Source organism: Mesitornis unicolor, unplaced genomic scaffold (genome assembly GCF_000695765.1).
Source record: "Mesitornis unicolor isolate BGI_N332 unplaced genomic scaffold, ASM69576v1 scaffold50487, whole genome shotgun sequence".
NCBI lineage: Eukaryota > Metazoa > Chordata > Aves > Mesitornithiformes > Mesitornithidae > Mesitornis > Mesitornis unicolor.
The window spans coordinates 8,564-27,303 of record NW_010199386.1 but is presented as its reverse complement, the minus strand read 5'-3'; the positions used below and the strand labels follow the sequence as shown (position 1 = coordinate 27,303).

At 39.1% G+C, this 18,740-nt stretch overlaps 1 protein-coding gene across 1 annotated transcript in view; it reads right to left on the bottom strand.

Annotated features, from left to right (window-relative positions):
* The window catches only part of LOC104544526 (myosin light chain kinase, smooth muscle), a gene marked incomplete at its 3' end in the record, with an annotated part of 105,792 nt that extends 91,266 nt beyond the window's left edge, over nucleotides 1-14,526 (bottom strand). The window contains exon 1 of the mRNA XM_010189425.1: nucleotides 14,377-14,526. Coding sequence (XP_010187727.1) covers nucleotides 14,377-14,526 — 150 coding nt within the window. The remainder of the gene's footprint in view (nucleotides 1-14,376) is intronic.
* Between the last annotated feature and the right edge of the window lie 4,214 nt (nucleotides 14,527-18,740).

Sequence of the window (18,740 nt, the reverse complement as noted above, 5' to 3'; positions counted from 1 at the left end):
CTTTCCCTGTCCTTCCGTTCCTCCCATCTTTGCTGATTCTGCATCAAGATATCAATCAAATATTACTAAGCAAAGCAGCTGCTTTAACACAGTAGCGATGAGATTAGGAACATGCCAGAAGTTTCCTGATAGGAGCAGTGTTCATTTCAGAGCAGCAGCAATCTTTGCTACAGAAAACAAGATTCTGAAATTCAGACCAGAGTTTCACTGTGTTGTGAGAGCTGTCAGAACAGGAGCAGTTCATTCATTTCCACTTCAACAGGACAGCCTGATTTACTGTGTTTGCTGCTGCTTTTGTTCATAAATTTTATTTGGCAGCACTAGAAGAAAGGCTGAAACTTAAAATAGTTTAACACAAAAAAAGCAAATTGTTGGGAAACTGTCACTCCTCATTCCACCACAAAAAGTTTAGGTTTTAACACCTGACAAAGATTTTTACTTCCAGTTGTGAATCCTTCATTCAGTAGCAACACAGAAAGGTGGATAAAGATTGTTTAGACAAAGCACAGGTCTAAACACAGGTCTAAAGCACTAGGAAGCCCCTTGACATGTACAGGATGGAATAAACACCAACATTTTGCTCTGTCATTAGTAAAATATGTGTATGTCCCCACTTAGAAGGAAAACTGTAAACATTTAGCTGTTTTATCTCACAGAAGTGATCATTGAGTCCAGACACTGAGCCACAGCTTGAGACTGGGACATCATCAGGTCAAAAAACTCTGCTGATACCACACAAAAAAACCCAAAAATAATCAGTGTCAATTATTTTCAGAGCAATGATCCCTTCATAACAATAATATTTAGGGTTTGAATTGGCAGTTGCTTTTTAAAGAGGACAATTCACTCTGTTTCTTCCCTTTCTCAAGAGAATAATTATCATTCACTGTAATAACACTTGCAAAAAACTTATTTTTCCACTACATATTATTTCTGGAAGACTGAAAGACTTTTTTTTCCTTACCGATGAGAAGTTTCTGTCTTAATAGGACGTGAATTTCTTTTACACGTCACCCAATACTAGTGGGCCTATCTTCTTGTAGGACTATGTCACTGACCAAAACAGCTTCATACATTCCTAGCCTGGGGATGTTGTTCTTAGGACTTTAGTATCAATACCTGCTATCAACAGGTAAGGAATCTCTGTAAGTTTATGACCTACTGTGGAAAATTAATTAAAACCAGAAAATGTGTGCTTTTTTATGTGTCCAAAACACATAGCTACTGGAAAATATGTTTGGAGCTATGAAATTCACAATTAAGGGCATCAATCCACATCTGGAGTGTAAGGTAGTAACAAAAGCTCTTTGCTCTGAATGAACATGACCATACTTTATCAATTTCCAGCCAGACAAGATTTATTTCCTGCAATTTAGGAGTCTGGCAGAGGCCACAAACACTAAAACTGGATTTTGTTGCTAAGTTGACTGCAGAGTTGTATGTTCATTTAAAGACTGTGCTGATAGTGACGACTGCTGCTGGCAAAGGCAGAGCCCTGGATAGTTATAGAAGGATAAAAATCCTTCAGTTACGTGCACCCCTTCATTGCTAATGCTTGTTGGTAGGGCTAGCAAGCATACTGGGCATAAAATGTCATTTGCTTAAATTTCATTAAAAAGTAGATTTGATGTGATTATAAAGAGGTATAAAATAAAACATTGGATTGTGAGGACACGAATGCATTGGACAGCCTAACATCTAGCACTTCTCTTTGCATGTTTCTTTCACTTCATGCCACTTACTGCTATGCATCAAATAATTGATTTCTTTACAGAAGCCTATTGTAAAACATTAACTGCTCACTAGCAACTGTCAGTGATGTTTTTATTCTGTAGTAATCTGTAAAATCTGTAAGCTTTCAAGGCTTCAAACATATATGTTTCCATAACAGCTTAGCAGAGATAACTCATGCAGTACAATATACAAACTGCTATGTTTAAAATAAAAATAAAAATCAAGGGCTGAGCAACAACTATTTAAAAGAAAAAACCCTCAAAGCACTAACTGAAATACTAAGCATAAATTGATGTGGCTACGAATTTCTAGTTCAACAGTTCAGAATAAATATTTATAGACATGCTGAGTTCAAGAGAAATTTTGTGGGCTCGCCTCTTCTTTCTAATGCTTTCTCTCAAAACTAAAATTGCTGTGATCTTGGTAAGAGGGACACACATGTGCACTCCAAAACAGCTACATTTGTTTAGGTTGCGCAAAAACTGCTTACTCTGCATATGATTTCAATAGAGCTCCACTTAACTGCAGTCGCTGGCATTCCTATTGAGAGATCTGAACAAATCCAGCACAATGTTTTCCATTAAACCTATGAGCATGTAATAGTCTTCTGAGCAGACAAATCTTTGTCTACGCTCTGTCCATTAGCATAGCCCATCAGGCAAATAAACTAGCTTGTGTGTCAAGGCACTGAGGACCTAATTCTGACATTGTGTTTTCATTGAATGACCATTTTAACCCAGAAGCAGTCACCTAAATATTGGTGATACTTGCACCTATTGCAAGTTTAACTTTCTCTTCCAGAATCAGACGCTATTTATCTCCAATAACGACACGTTCATGTCTAAGGTAGTGGAAGGAAATTGAGCTTCTGGAAGACAGCAGTTCAGTTCTGAATCCAGACATGTATTTCTGCGTGATCTTGCACAAACCAATAAATCTCACTGTGACTCCATACTCCACACAAACATCATGGAGGGTAACAATGACCACTTCCTCTGTTGTTGTAGCTAGGAAGGTCATCAGAGAATGGTTCAACTCCAGTCTGGCCTGTGTATGTGCTAAATACTATCAGCGAACATACATTAGGACCCCAGTTGAATTAGGCTGTTTAAGTGGTACTGTGAAATAAACAAAAAATAAATACCATTTACCATAGTTTTTCAACCTGTATATCCAAGATTTTATATGGCTTTTAATGTAACTTTGTTCTGAAGTGTTTGTATTTGCCTCCCTGTAGAGATGAACTGCTGAGTTATTCTTTTAAAAAGGAACATGAGAATTTAGAGATACAAAAAAAAAATCAAGTAAGTATAAAAAAATAATGAAATAAGTATATTAAACTCTTGCTCCAGGGTGCTCCCAGAACAGAAAAATTCTTAATTCATTGTGATGTAAATGAGTTCGATTTCAGACGTCAGAAATCTGATACTACCATGGCGGAGGGGGTGCTTTTACAAAGCTTTTACAAAATAGTGTGCATTACACTAATATTATAAGCTTTGGAAACACAAATTAAATAATACATGCAGCACAACTACAGGTTTGCCTTTGTAAGATGGGGCACACGGAAAGAATGGTAACCCTCAAGCCACACAGTTACAATTTGACTCTACTGTGCAGCTAAGGGAAAATTACCATTCTAACTGATTCAACGTGAATTGAGAGCACAGAACTGGATGAAATAAGCTTAATGTCCTGTCGCCAAAAGCCAAGTAACCATGAACAGAATTATTTCATTCCTCAGTCTTTGCTTCTCCATTTTCTTTGGGCTACACGTGCAGATTTTTGTCATCTTGAAATGAAAAGTTCTTGTATACGTTACACATGGACATACAGTATGAGTTTTAATTAGTATTTCAGTAAGCTCAGTTGTTGTATTTATAACAAATAGTAGCATTTACTAGAGCATTTTGAAAAGGTGCAGAAAAGCAAGGAAAATTCAGAAAGAAAGATAAAACAATTTATTATCCATTTCACCTCATTCTGTACATGAATTACAAAGGTCTCTATTCAAGCAATAAAAACATGCAAAGCTGACTTGGAATTTGTACCAGTTTTAGCCACAGCATTTTTCAGAAGACAAGGATTGCTTTGTTATGTCTGGCTGTAGATTTAGAGCAATGTAGTGATTTACAGAGAATAAAGCTATCTTCATCACCAGAAAGCCTAGAAAAAGATTTTTTTTATTTTATTATTTATACTCTCATGCAGAGTGATCCATATTCCTAAAACTCCTCTGAAAAAGACAGGCATAAGAGCTTAGATCACCTCTAGAATCTCACTGCAAGATGTCCTTAATGCAAGAAGGTTACTCAGAGGTCAGGTTACCAACTTAGGAGTCAACAAACATCGCTTAATTCCCAACCAATAACCTGGCTGTCAAGTTTCCTAGAAGAATAAATTCAACATATATGTAGGCAGGCAATTCAAGGTCCTTATAGTGGACTCAGGCATGACCAGGCAATGGAATGCCTTGATTTTTCTGGCTCCTACTAGCGCACAGAGCTTTGACTCATAACCTCTGACACCAGTGTCTCCCTCACCAAGCACTACTCCAACATACCAGCATCTCTCCTCTTCTAGAGGTTATTTCCACCACAGAAGAGAATAACACAGAGAAAGATCTGTATTCACATGTGATGCTGATCTATGGAACTGGATGACTTTTGGCTTAAGAACCATGATGGAGGCAGGCTTGTCCCCCAATACTAAGAAATGAACTTGGGCACAGAAATATGTGCTGTTTCAGGTACCTGCTAGAGGTTGAGTAACTTCCAGTAACATAGTGATAATGTCTTATAGACTGAACATTAAAAACTGAAGTGGGCACATATGGAAAAACAATCTGACCTTGTCTAACTTCTGCTCCTGACTGTACCCTCTGGTTGGATCCTGAACCAGGTTGATTGCTTGTTGTGTCTGGGCCCATCAGTAGGCTCTGTTAGAGCACATGGCCTTGTCCTGTTATTTTGGGAGCCTGTGGGACTGTGGCCCATTGGTGATGGCACAGCCCGTGCATGGCTCCCCCTCAGCTCCTGGCTTGCTTTCCCCTAGGGAGCAGCCAGTTCGTGCTGCTCCCTGTCAGACACACTGGTTTCTCTCCTTCATGAATGGGTTGAATTGTACATGATTCACAGCAATGTTATTTTCTGTTCAGCATGCACTTAGATGCTAGGAAGTCCACATGTTATACGTAAAAAAAGTATGTTGTCTGGTTTGGCCCAGCAGGTTTCCAAACTTCATACTGTATCCACGAGTGAACAGAGCCAAGTAACATGTCAAAACCAAAAATTTTTAACTCTGAAGTCTAGGTGCTAGAGTGAGTGTGGACTGAGCAAAACCGCAATGAGTAATGATGTGTTTTGATTATAACCCTCCTCCACATATGGCCTTCTGCAAAGATTGTGAATGTATCATGTTTGCTGTCTATTGAGGACTACTTTCTTTTCCTACAGAGGAAAAGCAGAATTATACTAAACAGTGTGATTCGGTACCATTTGGTGTAATTTAGGTCAAACTCTCAGGGACAAATTTATTGCTAGGTAAATGCATACTTTGCTATTTAACATGCTCTCATGGTTACATACAGCACTGAACCCCTCCCTGACCTTTGTGGCTTCATCAGTCAGATGAAGCCAAGGTGCTGGAGTAAAGTTTAAAGCCTCCCTTATGGCAGGAGAAGGCAAATATATTGCTAGTTAGCCAACTGCATATCTGATGATAAGTATTCCATCCTACCTTTTGGGTCAACTAAAATAATGAAAATTAAAGTTTTTCCAGCTAGGGGCATGTTTCTGGCTAGAAAAAACCCAACCCACCTCCGAAAAAAACCCCCTCTTTTTCCCATTTCATCCCTCTCATGCCACTACAGGCTATAGCAGCACAAGGAAAAGAAAGTCCACTGCTCACAGTGTTCCAGTCACTAGGTCTTCTTCAACCTTTAAACCTATTGTGAGTGTGAAAGGACTCAAATGCACAATTCCTGAAAAAAGCATTTGAAACATCGTAATGATAAGTTGCAGTCATGTTTCATGTACTACTAACAACATTTATTTAAATAAGAAAGCACAATGCTGCATGATGAGTTTTATTGCCAGTGGAATTGACCACAACAAAAGATTTACACATTTGCCCAGAGGAGCAAGGGAGAATAGCCTGGAAAAGATGATGGTATTTTTCAAATTAAAACCAGAATTGAAGAATCTAATAAGACTTTGTTGAAATTTGAGAGATTCATGAATAAGCATCATGGGACAAGAAATACAAGAAGAATTATACTGACTGCTTCTACCCTTCTGCGCAGTTCTACTGACTTAGATGGACTCAATCTCTGAGCGTATCTTTTTTCAGCTATTCAGGATATGCTGATTAGATTTTTTCTCTCAGGAAACAGCTAGATTTTCTTCCATTCCTTTTGCAAACCTTTTTATCTTATCAACCCTAAATGGCAGACTTAATGCTTAGTTGTGGTATTTATTCCATCATTACCTTTGTACAAGACTGAACCTACTTTATACCACAAAGTGAATATTTTGTATCTCCTCTTCCTGTGCAAATCCGTCAATACATACTTTAAGAAATCTTCCTCTGATTTCTATGTAAGGCCTGCAGAAAGATAGCAAGTTCAGAAATCACCAAGAATAAGGAGCCAGTCTTTCTGTCATTGCACAGAGCAGCAAATAACTCCTGTCTCCAACTGGTCCTAGATAAGCAATTAAGGTGGGAAAGGAGATGGAAAGCAAATAGAATAAATGTGACAGAGGAAAATAGCACATTTCTTCCACAGTTTGGGGGTTGGTGGGTTACTGAAAACGGGCTCAATTATTAAAAAAAAATTAAAATAATAACCCTGAGAAATGGCAACTGAGAATAGGGATACTGCATGTCCAGTCTTCCCCAGTCATGGCTTCTTTCCTGCTTAGATATTTTGTCTAGGTGGAATTTGAGGATATTCAGCATTGTCTAGGATTTCTGAATCTGGCAGATCAGAGCAACTCTGCAAAAGGTCTGATCAAACTTGGCTGCCAAACATCCAGAAATCCTGGCTGTTGCCTCAGATCATGCACAGATCAGTTGCATGGGACAGTGTACTAAGTCCAGCACTTCTGAGAATTATTACGCACACTGCACACAGACTATACCCAAGGAGTGCTTAAATACTTCTACCTGGAAAGTCCCGAGTATAAATATGGTGGCTGTAGGTGACAGGGAGACAGATATAAAGTGAATTTATGAGTTAAAGAGACAGAGACAAAAATGGAGCTCAGAGATCACCACTCTTGTCTAGAATCTAGACATTTCTTGAGCAGCAACTTGTACCCCTGCAGCTCTTCCTATAGGACATATCAGATGCAAGGCAGGGAAAATGGGTATCAACACATGGGTGCTCATATCAGTTGACGAAGGGAAGAGTCTTTGAATAATTCTGGGTTTTGATGACTGTGTGGGGAAGCAATTTTGACAGAATCCCACCTTAAACACTTCCCAGCAAAGCAGCCACTCCCACTTTGCTCACATCTAAAGCTGAAACTCTGTTGAGTTACCGTTTCTATTTGCCAATGCAGTTATAAAACAAAACAAAAGCATACAAAATAATGCATGCATTACTCATGAGAACATGTAAATGGGTAAAAAACCAGCACTGTGGTAAGTGAATATAATGTGAGGATAGTTACACAAAGGAAGAAGAAATAGCAATACAAAACTCAAACAGAAAAAAGATGTGCAAGAAGCTGTTCACAGCCTCCTAACTTGTGTTTATTTTCCTTTTTTATTTCATCTGCCTATGCCCCCATGTCTGTTTGAGACAAAATGTTTCAGTAACTTCTGAATGCACCACATTTTTCCCCAGAATTCTCACTGGCATGTGGACAGAAAGTTCAAATAAAACCTCCAGTCAGATCGATAAATTTCTCAATTCTTTGCTCTCACAAACATGCCTCAGTGTTCCCCATCAGGTTTCTGTGAGTATCACAGATCATGGTAGTTTTACAGATCAGCACAGGTCCTCCCACAGCATTCAGTTTCCTCAGACAACTGTCTCCCATGAAAACATGGATCTTTCCTGAGTTTCTTCCTCACAGGGCTCAGAACAGGCACCCCTCCAGAGAGAGCAGATCCAAAACCACTGGCAGCTTCATGCAATTAGCTGCCCAGTACATCTTATAACAGCAAATATCTCCTGCCAACAGCAAAGGATACCAGGCCATGTCATCCTCTGTTATTATATGGGCTTCTCTCCTTTCAGATCCTGCCATCTCCAATCTAGACATACAATGTAATTAAGGCCTGCTTCCGGAGTGCCTGCTGACTGAGGCTTGGAAACGGAGCACACATCGCTGCTGCAAGTCCAAGGCAAAGTGAAGATAACAAAGGTTTTGCCATGTAAAGCTAGTGCAGCAGCCACAGTAAAACAAATTGGTTACAGCTCAGGTTTTCCATTAGCAGGTAGTTAAAAGAATTTACAAATGTACAACACTTTTAATGCTTCCCTACTCTCTATCTCTTAATACACCACATAAATGAATCTCCTGCCTAGCTCAGAACAGATGGCAGAATCACTGCCCATCATCCCATTGCCTCTTGCTTCTCACTGCATGATCCCAGTTTATTTTCTCAGGCACCACATTTCCAAGAGTACCTGTGCAACCTAAAGCAGCTCAGAAGTTGACAAACTGGTGCACATCATTGGACTTAACTGATTCGAAAAATACAGACAGGGTGTTGCAACAGCAGGGTGACAGAAGAACCACCAGACAGTACATTAACTAAGGGGAAGATTTGACATTGAACTGGTTTGCCTTAAAACTTACCATCCAGCTCCCTTACCTGGAGGTAGAAGGAAGGGAAAGAACAAAACAGTAACTTTTGAATGGGCTGCAAACTCTGAACTAAGTACCCCAACATCTACTTAAACTATGAACTACAGGTCAATATATGAAATCCAGCTCTGCGGGATTAAAGTACCAGACTAGATTTAATAGTGTGATATCTTGGTTCTGGCAATAAACCCATATGATGGTTTACATGAAGCAGAAAAACAACCTCTACTGCACCGTTGCCAATTGTGCAATTCTTTATCCAAAGAGAAGAGTTCTTTCCTGACCCCCAGGCAATCAGTCTGTGGACCGCAGCGTGACATCTGGCTGTTCTTCTCAAGGAGAGCTGTTGCACAAGTATTCTTCAGGCTCATAAAATTAATGACCACCAATATTACCCTCAAAAATTATACATGAGTGCAGCCAAAGCAGGTTGAGCTAACTGCTTGCTGCGATCAAATGCAGAGGCTGCTATCACTCTGGATGGGGCAGGGTTTGTTGGAAATGGACAGTTCTTTGACTTGCCATTTTTTTTTACTGCTTGACACTCAGTGACATTACAGACAGTAAAGAACCAGAAGTGTTCACACTCTATTTTTGATGTAGCGAGTCTACTGCTATTGAAGTTCAGCAAAATTATGTGTGGGCAGCTAATCACATAGTTGTCAACTAAAAATGCTTGTTTTGGGCAACCACCTTAATTTTTTTTTAAAGCAACAACCCTGCTGCAGACTAGCTTATTGGTCTTGGAACCCAAAGCTTAAAACAGGGAGGGAAAGATCAAGAGAATGTGATTCAGTGGTTAGAGAATAGTAAAGACTCATTTTTTGCTCTCAGCTTCCCCATCAGCTTGCTGCGGAAACCTAAGTAAATCTCTCTATGCCTTGAAGTACCTTTCTGTGCAGAAGTTAACATGGACTACGAAAGCCTGGATGCGAGCACCACCATTCATTGACTCCTTATGTTGGCAGTCACAGCACAGAGCCCTCCTGAGGTCAGTCCATCCTGCTGGTCTATTTACATACACACATCACCAAGGCTTCAGGATCCTGGTGCTGGGTTTTCTTTTCTGCAGCAGAAAGCCAACCTGCTCTCTAAGACTTCCCCAGACCATCATGTAAGAACTTTTCAGTGCTTCTAAACACTGAAAAGGAACTGCAGGATTAGATTGCCATCTTAATACACACAGGCAAGGCTCATAAACCCAAGCAAAAGCTGAACGTGAGCCTTAACACTAGGAGGGGCCAACTCAGGCTAAGAGCAACACTTAAGTTGTGGATGTAGGTGTAGGCAGATGCAGAGTGGAGTCAGGGTAACATTTAAATAACCACTGGGTTCTACAATGGAGGCAGAACTACCCCTCTAAACAGTTACAGTGAGAACTTAGAGCTGGATAAACAAAGCTGTCCAATATTCAGAAAGCAAATTTCTAAATGTGAAGGAGGAGGTCTTCTCAAAAAAGGATGGAGCTTGAGACATAAGATAGGCTTCAATCTTAAGTCACTGAGTCTGTAATCTCTGAAAGACCAGTAAACAGTATACCATGAAATCAGGTAGGCACAAACACATTAACAGTTGTGGAAATCTTCTGTGACCACCCTCTGCTCTTCACAAAAAAAAAGAAACTTGTACAGATTTGCAAATGGCAGTGAAAATCTTTCTAGAGGCTTCTGCCCAGCACTCATATTGATATAAGATTGCCATTCTCATAGGAGTTAGAAAAGCTAATGAAATTCATGGAAATGTTTGTGAGCATATGTCATTTGACTGTATGGCAAATTACACTATTTGCATCTGTATTGGTCTACTGTGATATTTTGAACCTTCACTGTAGAGTAGTACAGCTGAGTTTGGGAGAGTGAGAGAGACTGAAACAAAATGAATTTTAAACTAGAGATACGGCTAAAGATCTTGTGGGTCAGCATAATAATGTTCTCAGGGTTGTAATTAAAGTATTCTGCATAGTTGCAGAAAGTGAAATTTAGGAACAGGCAAAGTCTGAAAGAATTTGATAGGATGCTGTACTTGGATTATGAATTGATCAAATGTTAGTGGCAGCATCAAAATGCCACCTTGCCTGATAATTTATAGATGCTTATTCAGGCGCTATGACTGAAGAGGATTTTCCTGTCCTTTCATGTGACGCTTGCCACAGAAACCCCCATGATAGCTGCTACAAATCTTTACCATGCCTTTGAGCGTTATAAAACCCAGTGATGTTCAGCTGAATTAGAAAGATAAAGATATAGAATCACAATTTAATATTGCAAAGCACTGATAAATATTCCAGTGATTAATACAATAGCGAAAAACTGCTTAAAACAAAGCCTGATAACACTGCACTGCACTTTTCCAAGAGTATCTTAAAAGCTCTGATGGACAAACTACCATGCGTTCACACAAGGCAGGAGATTACTACCCTGAGCCTCACACCTGATGTGCAACAAGCTGGGAACCCACAGCACAATTTTAGAATAATCTGGGATGGTTTCCCTAAAAATCATCTCAGGAATTGATTGCTGAACAACTGAGATGTCCATGCAGCAGACACATGGGGAGCATCTAGGGAAGGTTCAAACCTGCCTTTGCCTTACTACATGGTTCCACCCCTCAGTCAGGGCTCCAGGCCATGACACATGAGGGCTCTGCGCTCATACACATGAAAGATGATGAGCTAACTTTTTACACTGAGGTCACATTGGAAAATTGAGATCTGCAGTCAGATACAGAAAAACTTGCTGAGATTTTAGTAAGAAAACCAGGCTGATAGTGGGAAGAAGAGAAAAAAAAAAGAACTCCTGTTAATGGCAACCTTGGTTCCTTTCTACCTCAAATTTCCTACATTCACAGGCTATTTCTCAACTTTGCAGTCTCCATGATCTTGAATTGCCCTTTCACACAACTTATCTTACATGCTACTGGAAAGAAAAGCAACAAGTTTGACTTTGGGGCTCTCTTTTCCTTGTTCACTTAATGAGAATACAGGATCATCACAATATCAGATTTATATCCTGTCTTGGATTCTCAAAATGTTTGTTCTTTCTGATAAGATAAATTCCACTGCAGAGTGACTCTTTGAAGAAAATCTCCTGTCTAGCCATTTAAAAAACTTCTTATTTTTCTTTAGCCTGAGTCTAGTTTAATATTTATACTGTGTGATGAAACAGGGTATCGGCAACAGCGTATCATAACATCTGTAGCCTATTTTCCAGGAAAAACCTAATTATGTTCAGTAGCTACTTCTATTACCAAATATTAATGAATTGTTTTCATTGTTCATGATTGTCCTTCTGAAAAAGTCCACTGTCCTTTGAACCCTGGAACATTAAAGAAGCAACATTGATACTAATCAGCTGAAGATGGACCCATATCACACAGGCTCAATTTTAATAATCAGCATTATTACTATTATTAAAAAACTAGTTTTTCTTGCATAAGAAAATAAGGAGAACATGCTGTGCTTTATTACTCTCTGTGTCCAATTATTATAATGGAGCTTTTGCCACCATGAACTCCCACTTCACCAGGAAAAAGAATAAATTTTTGGAAGTCTGTATCTCAGCCTCCAGCTTGGGTAGATTCCAGGAAATTTGGAACTGATTCACAATTATAAAGATTGGCTGCTTTATGTCTTCAGTTGTTTTACATGTTTCTTCTCACCTGTGTTAGCTGAGAGAGGTAAAAAAAAAAGCTTCTCCAGGGCAGCAAGCTGGACTGAACAAAAAGCAGGCAATGCTCATGTACTGCAAGAGGCTGAAGTGCCAAAGTCAGTGGCTGTAATTGCATCATCTTGGTTTGTCAAACCACTACGGCAGGCTACTTGCCACACAGTAATTGCAGATCTCACATACATTTCTGCAAAGTTGTGCTCTTAACGTTTGGCACTTACAAAAGCACTCTGAGCATTAAAGGCTTATGTCAGTTATACAACATTGCACGCAAACAGTGTATTATTATCCCCATTTTAAGGATGAAAAATTAAAGGTTTCAGCCATGTGCATATATCAAATGGGCAGAACTGGAATTTAGATTTTCATCAAGTAGGTTCAATCCAGGACTTCAATCAAAGCTCTGTTCATGTCAGTTTAATTAGCATTGAATTTGTGTACTTTTTCCAATCTGGTAAAAAAAACCCACCAGACTTTACCCTTCCAGTCTTCAAAACAACTTTAAAAAGGGTACAGGTATCCCTGAAAAATTAACACTTTAAAACCAGATCTGAAAAAAATGCAAGGCAGTGATAGCACTCTAGCTTGTCGGTAATTATATTTTACAATTGCTTCCATTTGGCTAATAATAAAAAGCCTGCAGTGCATTAAAAAATGGAAATATCCCACTCGAACTTTCAATTAGGAAACGTGAGAAATGTCAACCCAAATCTTAGCAACATCACATGTTTCAACTTTGATTTCACTGTACTGTTACTGCCCGTTGCAGTGTTGTCTGGAAGAAACTGGGTTAGAATAGGATTGTGCATAGGTATCACATGCATAAAGGAGCAACATGTTGCTCTTTTTCCACTGTGTCTGCAACAAAGCAAGGTGAAATAATGAAGAGACAAAAATGAACAAAAACAGCAAGAAAGGGAACACTCACTAGTACTGGCCAGTGTAATACACATAGAGGGTTTCTGACTGGTTCCTTAAAATCACAATAAAAGTAAGTTGATTTAAAAAAACCCCAACTTTCTAAAAGTTTGATAAAAAACTAAGTTTAAACACTTTCCTTGAAATTATCTGCCTTCTATGAAAAATGCCAAGTTTTCTTAAAAAAGTCAAATCCAAGAACTACTTCTGAGTTCTGGTTTTGCGCTTAAAAATTTATAGACTCAGAAATTGGTTTTGCTGCCCAGTTCCTGTTGAAAAATCCCAGTTCCTGGCCTGCTCTTGCATAAACAAATAAGATAAATATCAGATGCCCTCTACCGGCCCTCTGTTTAAGTTAGAGTTTCAGAAGTTATGAATTTCCCAAATTCTTTCTAGCCCTTGCTTTTGTTACAGTAAAGTTGCAGTTTCCTGCCTCTGTCAGACAAGTCCCACCACTTCAAAGATTAAAAGTGCAGTCAGTTTGATGGTACAGCTGTCAGCACACAACCAGTGCGTGACATGGGCAGAAGGGGCCGAAAGGAAAAACTGACGGCTCCAGGAGAAAGATTTGGGTTAAGGGAGGAGAAAGGAAGGAGGAAGAACAAGGAAGAGATCATACCAGGATTGAAGCATGAAAGAAATATGGATAACAGTAAGCACAATTCAGTGTCCCAGGCATGAGGGCAAGGAGAGAACCTGGGACCCACAACTGACTACACACCCTTTTAAACCCTTTGGGTTAACAATTTTCATTGAACAAACCAACCCTTCCCCTGAAAATGCTCTTTTTACTTTCAGATTAACAACATGTATGGCAAGTAGTGCAGATACAAAAATATCACAACTCTCTCTACAGATTCCTAGCCTGACTACATGCTGTAGCAGGGTCAGATTTGTGTTACAAGTGAAGCTTCATGAACAGGCAGATTTGGGATGCAGGGAGATGAGTATGCAGTAGGAGAACGTATACTCTCTGAGCTCTTGAAGCAGCCTTCTACTGATACTAAGCTCAGTGCATAGTATCTAACACACTTAACTAACTTAGGTTTTGCAAAACTCTACTCATAAACAGACTTGTAATGCTTCTGCCTCCTCTGGAGGGTAAACACTCATGTATTCTTCTTGAGTCAAGGTCCTGTATTGCAGAGGCAACTTCACTGTCTTTGCAGCCTGCTAGGCAGCTTCAGGAAAGGGCAAAACCAAATGGAGAAGCCCTCCATCATATCTCTGTTTCTTACCTTCCCCTCAAATCTTGCAGTGGCTCCCAGCTGCACTCGGATATTGCGAGGAGGAAGAGTAAATGCTGGTGCTTCAGCAGGGACAGGGGGGCTGAGCGTCAAGGAGGTTTTGGAGACTCGAGTAGATGTCACCAGTTTCACATCCCCCATGATGTGGGCTGTAAAAGAGAAACAAGTGACAATATATAAGATATTATGATTAATTACTTACACTATAAGTAACAGCTAAGAATCATATGAGGAGCAGATGTGTTCTACATGTATGCTATATTCATATACATAACAAGAGTCTTCAGCCTACAGTGACAAGTGCTGTTCTCTGAGTGGGAAATCGAGACCCAGGAAGATTTCCTGGTGTACCTATGGTTGCAGTCAGGGTCACAGCTTTGAGCTGAACTCACTTTGAACTCTCAAGTCCCAGGCCAGAGCCTTAACCAAAAAAGTCATCCCTTACAACTGTATTAAAAGGTAATAATTTATTTCAGGAGGATATTTTCATAACGTGACTTCGATTTTCCTGGCCTGGAATACACCAAAATCAATGCCTCTAAAGTAGAGCCAGCATTAAACAAGTACTTATGAAATAAAGAGACCTCTGTTTGCACTGGATTTAAATTGCAAGAGGGAATGTGGAAAATCTGATTTTTCATACCACAATTTCAAGATCTTAAGAAATATCTGGATATCTCCCTCCAAAGTTCTGCTAGTACATAAAAAATACTTTTGCAGAAAGTCCAAGTCTCTACTTTACTGCAAATCCTTCTACAGCACACAGACTAGTAAAATAACATAGAGACCAAATTTCATAATGCTACAAAAATGGCATTTTAGAGACCTTATTACAGAGGCGATTCTTCTGTTACACATTTCATCCTTCCCAACAGAAAACAAAAAATATTGTATTTTTGCAAAGTAAAATTTCAGGTTTTCCAGGAAAAAAAAAAGCAGTAGCTGACCCTTCTACTAATTCCTTGAATCATCTATGTAAATTAGAAGCCCCACTGTAAAATGCCTATTTAATAGACAAGTTTATCAAAGAAAAACCCTGAGAAATGGCTTGACCCACTAATAGGTCATGTCGAGCCAATGAAGAACACTGGGCTGCCAGTCATAAACCTCTGCCATACACACCCACCCATGGCAGACCATATGTTTATTCATCTGAGTCTGACGAAAGTTACAACAAATAATACTTAAGTAAAAATTGAAACTTCACTTTGAACAAGAGAGAAATCAGTTAAACTAGGGCCACATTATTCCTGACTGTATGAAATACACTTTTTCTTGATCAGGCTGCAGTTATTTGAGGAGCAGGGGAACACAAAACTCATCCATTTCCAAAAAGGACTTCCACTCCAATGACACATGAGTGCATCTGAAGAGGCAGACTGAGAACACGGTTTTCCACATGGCATACCTGGAACGCTCCACAGACGTACAGAAACTCCTTCTCAACACCGAAGAAAAACAGCTTAAGAGGGCAGCTCCTCGCACGGCAGTTATCAGTCTGAAAGTCAGATGTTTAATCTGAACTAGAAGTTTTGACTCCTTCATAGTCAACAAGAGAGAAAAAGGCACCTCCAGAGGGTGCTTTGTTCTAAGGTGTGGGACTCACAGAGCTTTCTGCTTCACAGCATGCACTTGTCAGGGGCTATGGTTTGGAAGGCAAATCCTTCCAAGATACCAGTTAAATGATGTATGCACACAGAGTTTTAAAAAAATGCTTGAAAACTCCTTCCTCATTCAGAAGAATCTGGATGACGTGGACTTTGGATTTCTTCTGGCACGGTGCTCTGCTAGCATTTCTACTTATCAACATGCACAAAACCAATCCTGTAGCGTTTCTAACAACTGAATTGCTGATGCCAACACATAAATGGTAAGAAGATGATTTCCTTAACCACAAGGCAAAGCTTTCAACTGAGAAATTCTGCCTTCATTTACACAAGAGTCAGATTTGCAGTGAATCTCTGTATTGGCACCCAGTCACTTGAGAGCACAGCACAGTCTCCCTTTCCAGTATAAGCCACTCTTTAAAACACAAACAGAAAAAAACCCCAAAAGTTATCTTTGTACCTCAACTGATGAAAGAATCGTATGAAATCATAATATAATTTAAATAAGAAACTGTATTCCAGAGACATGAGATTAAATCGAAGTCTTGCTTCTTTTCTAACAAATGTACTTAGCATCTTAAAGCATGACAGCCTCTCACAGCCACAGTCACTGCAATGAACAACCATTGCCTGAGAGAGAGAATTATTCTTTCAATTAATTGTTCTTTCATTAAGAACAAGACTCCAAACTCAGTTCTCCATTCAGCTAAAACTGCAGTTTATCCCAGCAGACTTTCAATCAATTGCACGGCTGTAAACTGATGAACACTGAGTTTGTATTTGCCAGCACATTTTTTAAGTTTTTCTTTAGAGATTAAGAACAAACATTTTTCAAATTTGAAATTGCCATAAGAATCAACTGTTATTTTTTGTCACTTTTAGCATGTGACATTAATAATTTTCTATCTGCTTACCTCTTTTCTGAGTTAGCCTAAATCCAATTTCAAGGTTTATGTCTAATTTTCTTACTTTCTGTCCTTTCTCAAAGTGCTTCCTTGAGTTTCTCTTTTCCATAGATGTCCTTCAGTTTTCAACATGCTCAACTAACTACTCAACTTTCAGTTTTTCTTCCCACATATTCTTCTCCTCTGCTAAGCTTCACCATTCCAGAGCCTATAAATGCAAAAATCACAGCAATAGCTGTGAAACTCTTAACTAACAAATCAGTCTGCCAATACAAGCCTGCAATAAAATTTTCAGACCACCAGTAGAGAGAATAATGTGCCGGGTATAACACAGATGCTACGAAAATCTTCTCCAGTCTGAAGACACAGTAATGCATTTGACTGTGTAAGAAGCCAGTAACAAAGCCTATCCATACACGTACATCTGAATCAAATTTGCAGAGAGCTTGCAAAACCAAAACAACATCAAAAAAGCATATAGCCCCTAACTTGTTGTTTTAAAAATAACATTGCAAGAGTAGTAAAACTGAAAACAAAACAGACAAACAAAAAAATCAATAACAAACATCCAGAATGCAATTCAAACTTAATATGCACCCGTGCAAATGGAACTGCGTTTGAGTCAATGCCTTCGTAACGGCTGAAACAAGCAAGGGACACAACTGTGTGCACTGCAGATGCTCACAGGACTATTCCATGGGGACAAAATGCTTCAATATCTGCCCTTTGGTACTATGCACTGCTTACACAAGGCACTTGTTAGGCACGACACCTGCTCACAGACACAAACCTCCACGCTGGGTGTGCTATGAGACCAAGTTCACCAAGTATCTGAAACAGAGCCACCAGCTCATGCCTGGAAAATGCCCTGTATCCAATGTACACTCATCCTCCAGGCATCACAGGGCTCAGGTATGTCCAGACTGCATCAGACAAGAAGTCCTGTGGCTAGGAAAGATCCTCTGATGAAAAGACGGAGATAACGCCCTATACCACCTTTCCCCTGATTTCTCCAGCTATTCGATCAAGCTCTACACAAAATAAAATGAAAAAAAATTTAAAAAGGAAAGAAAAAAAGAAATAAATAGGAGGGAAGGGAAGAGAAAGGAAAAGAAAATACTGAAGTAAGCCATTCTTACTGGTCAGGTTACACTTCTATTGCAAGTTGGTAAGATGCCAAAAACCATCAACAAATGGATGCTAATATAGTGAGAGGCTAAAGCATAAAATAAAGTAATTGTCAGTCTTCTCCATAAGCACATCTTGCATGGATTAATGTTTTCCTAAATAAAGTGCCTAAACAGGATTGAATTTACAAATGAATATTATCTCAAAGCAGCACAAGCAGATTTCTAGCAACATAAGCCTCTAATCATCCACATTTAACAGTGCGACTTTAATTAGTTCTGTATGTTAAAGATATTTCTAGCAAACAATTAGGAAGTATTCTTTTCAGCTTAGAGGATGTTTAACAATTATGTTCCCAAACAAATAAATAATTCCATGTTGTGCAGTCTGGTGTTACTACAGAACTACCATGTCCAAATATTTTAAAGAAATACTGTTCCAGAGAACAAATCTTGTTCAAGCTTAAAATTTGATAGACAGGAAGAAAGCAGACTTTTAAAAACTATGGAATGTATCTGATTTTTTTTTCTTTTATTTAAGCAACTTTCTAGAATGAGCCTATCCCTGAAATCTTTTTCTTAAGTGTTTCAAGCTTGCTGCTGAATAAGATTTCAGGGATGCTGCACGAACTCCTAACATTTCACTTCACACACTGTGCACACCTAGACTATGGTCTTTAAACAAAGCCAATTGTAACTGAAGTTTCAGTACAAAC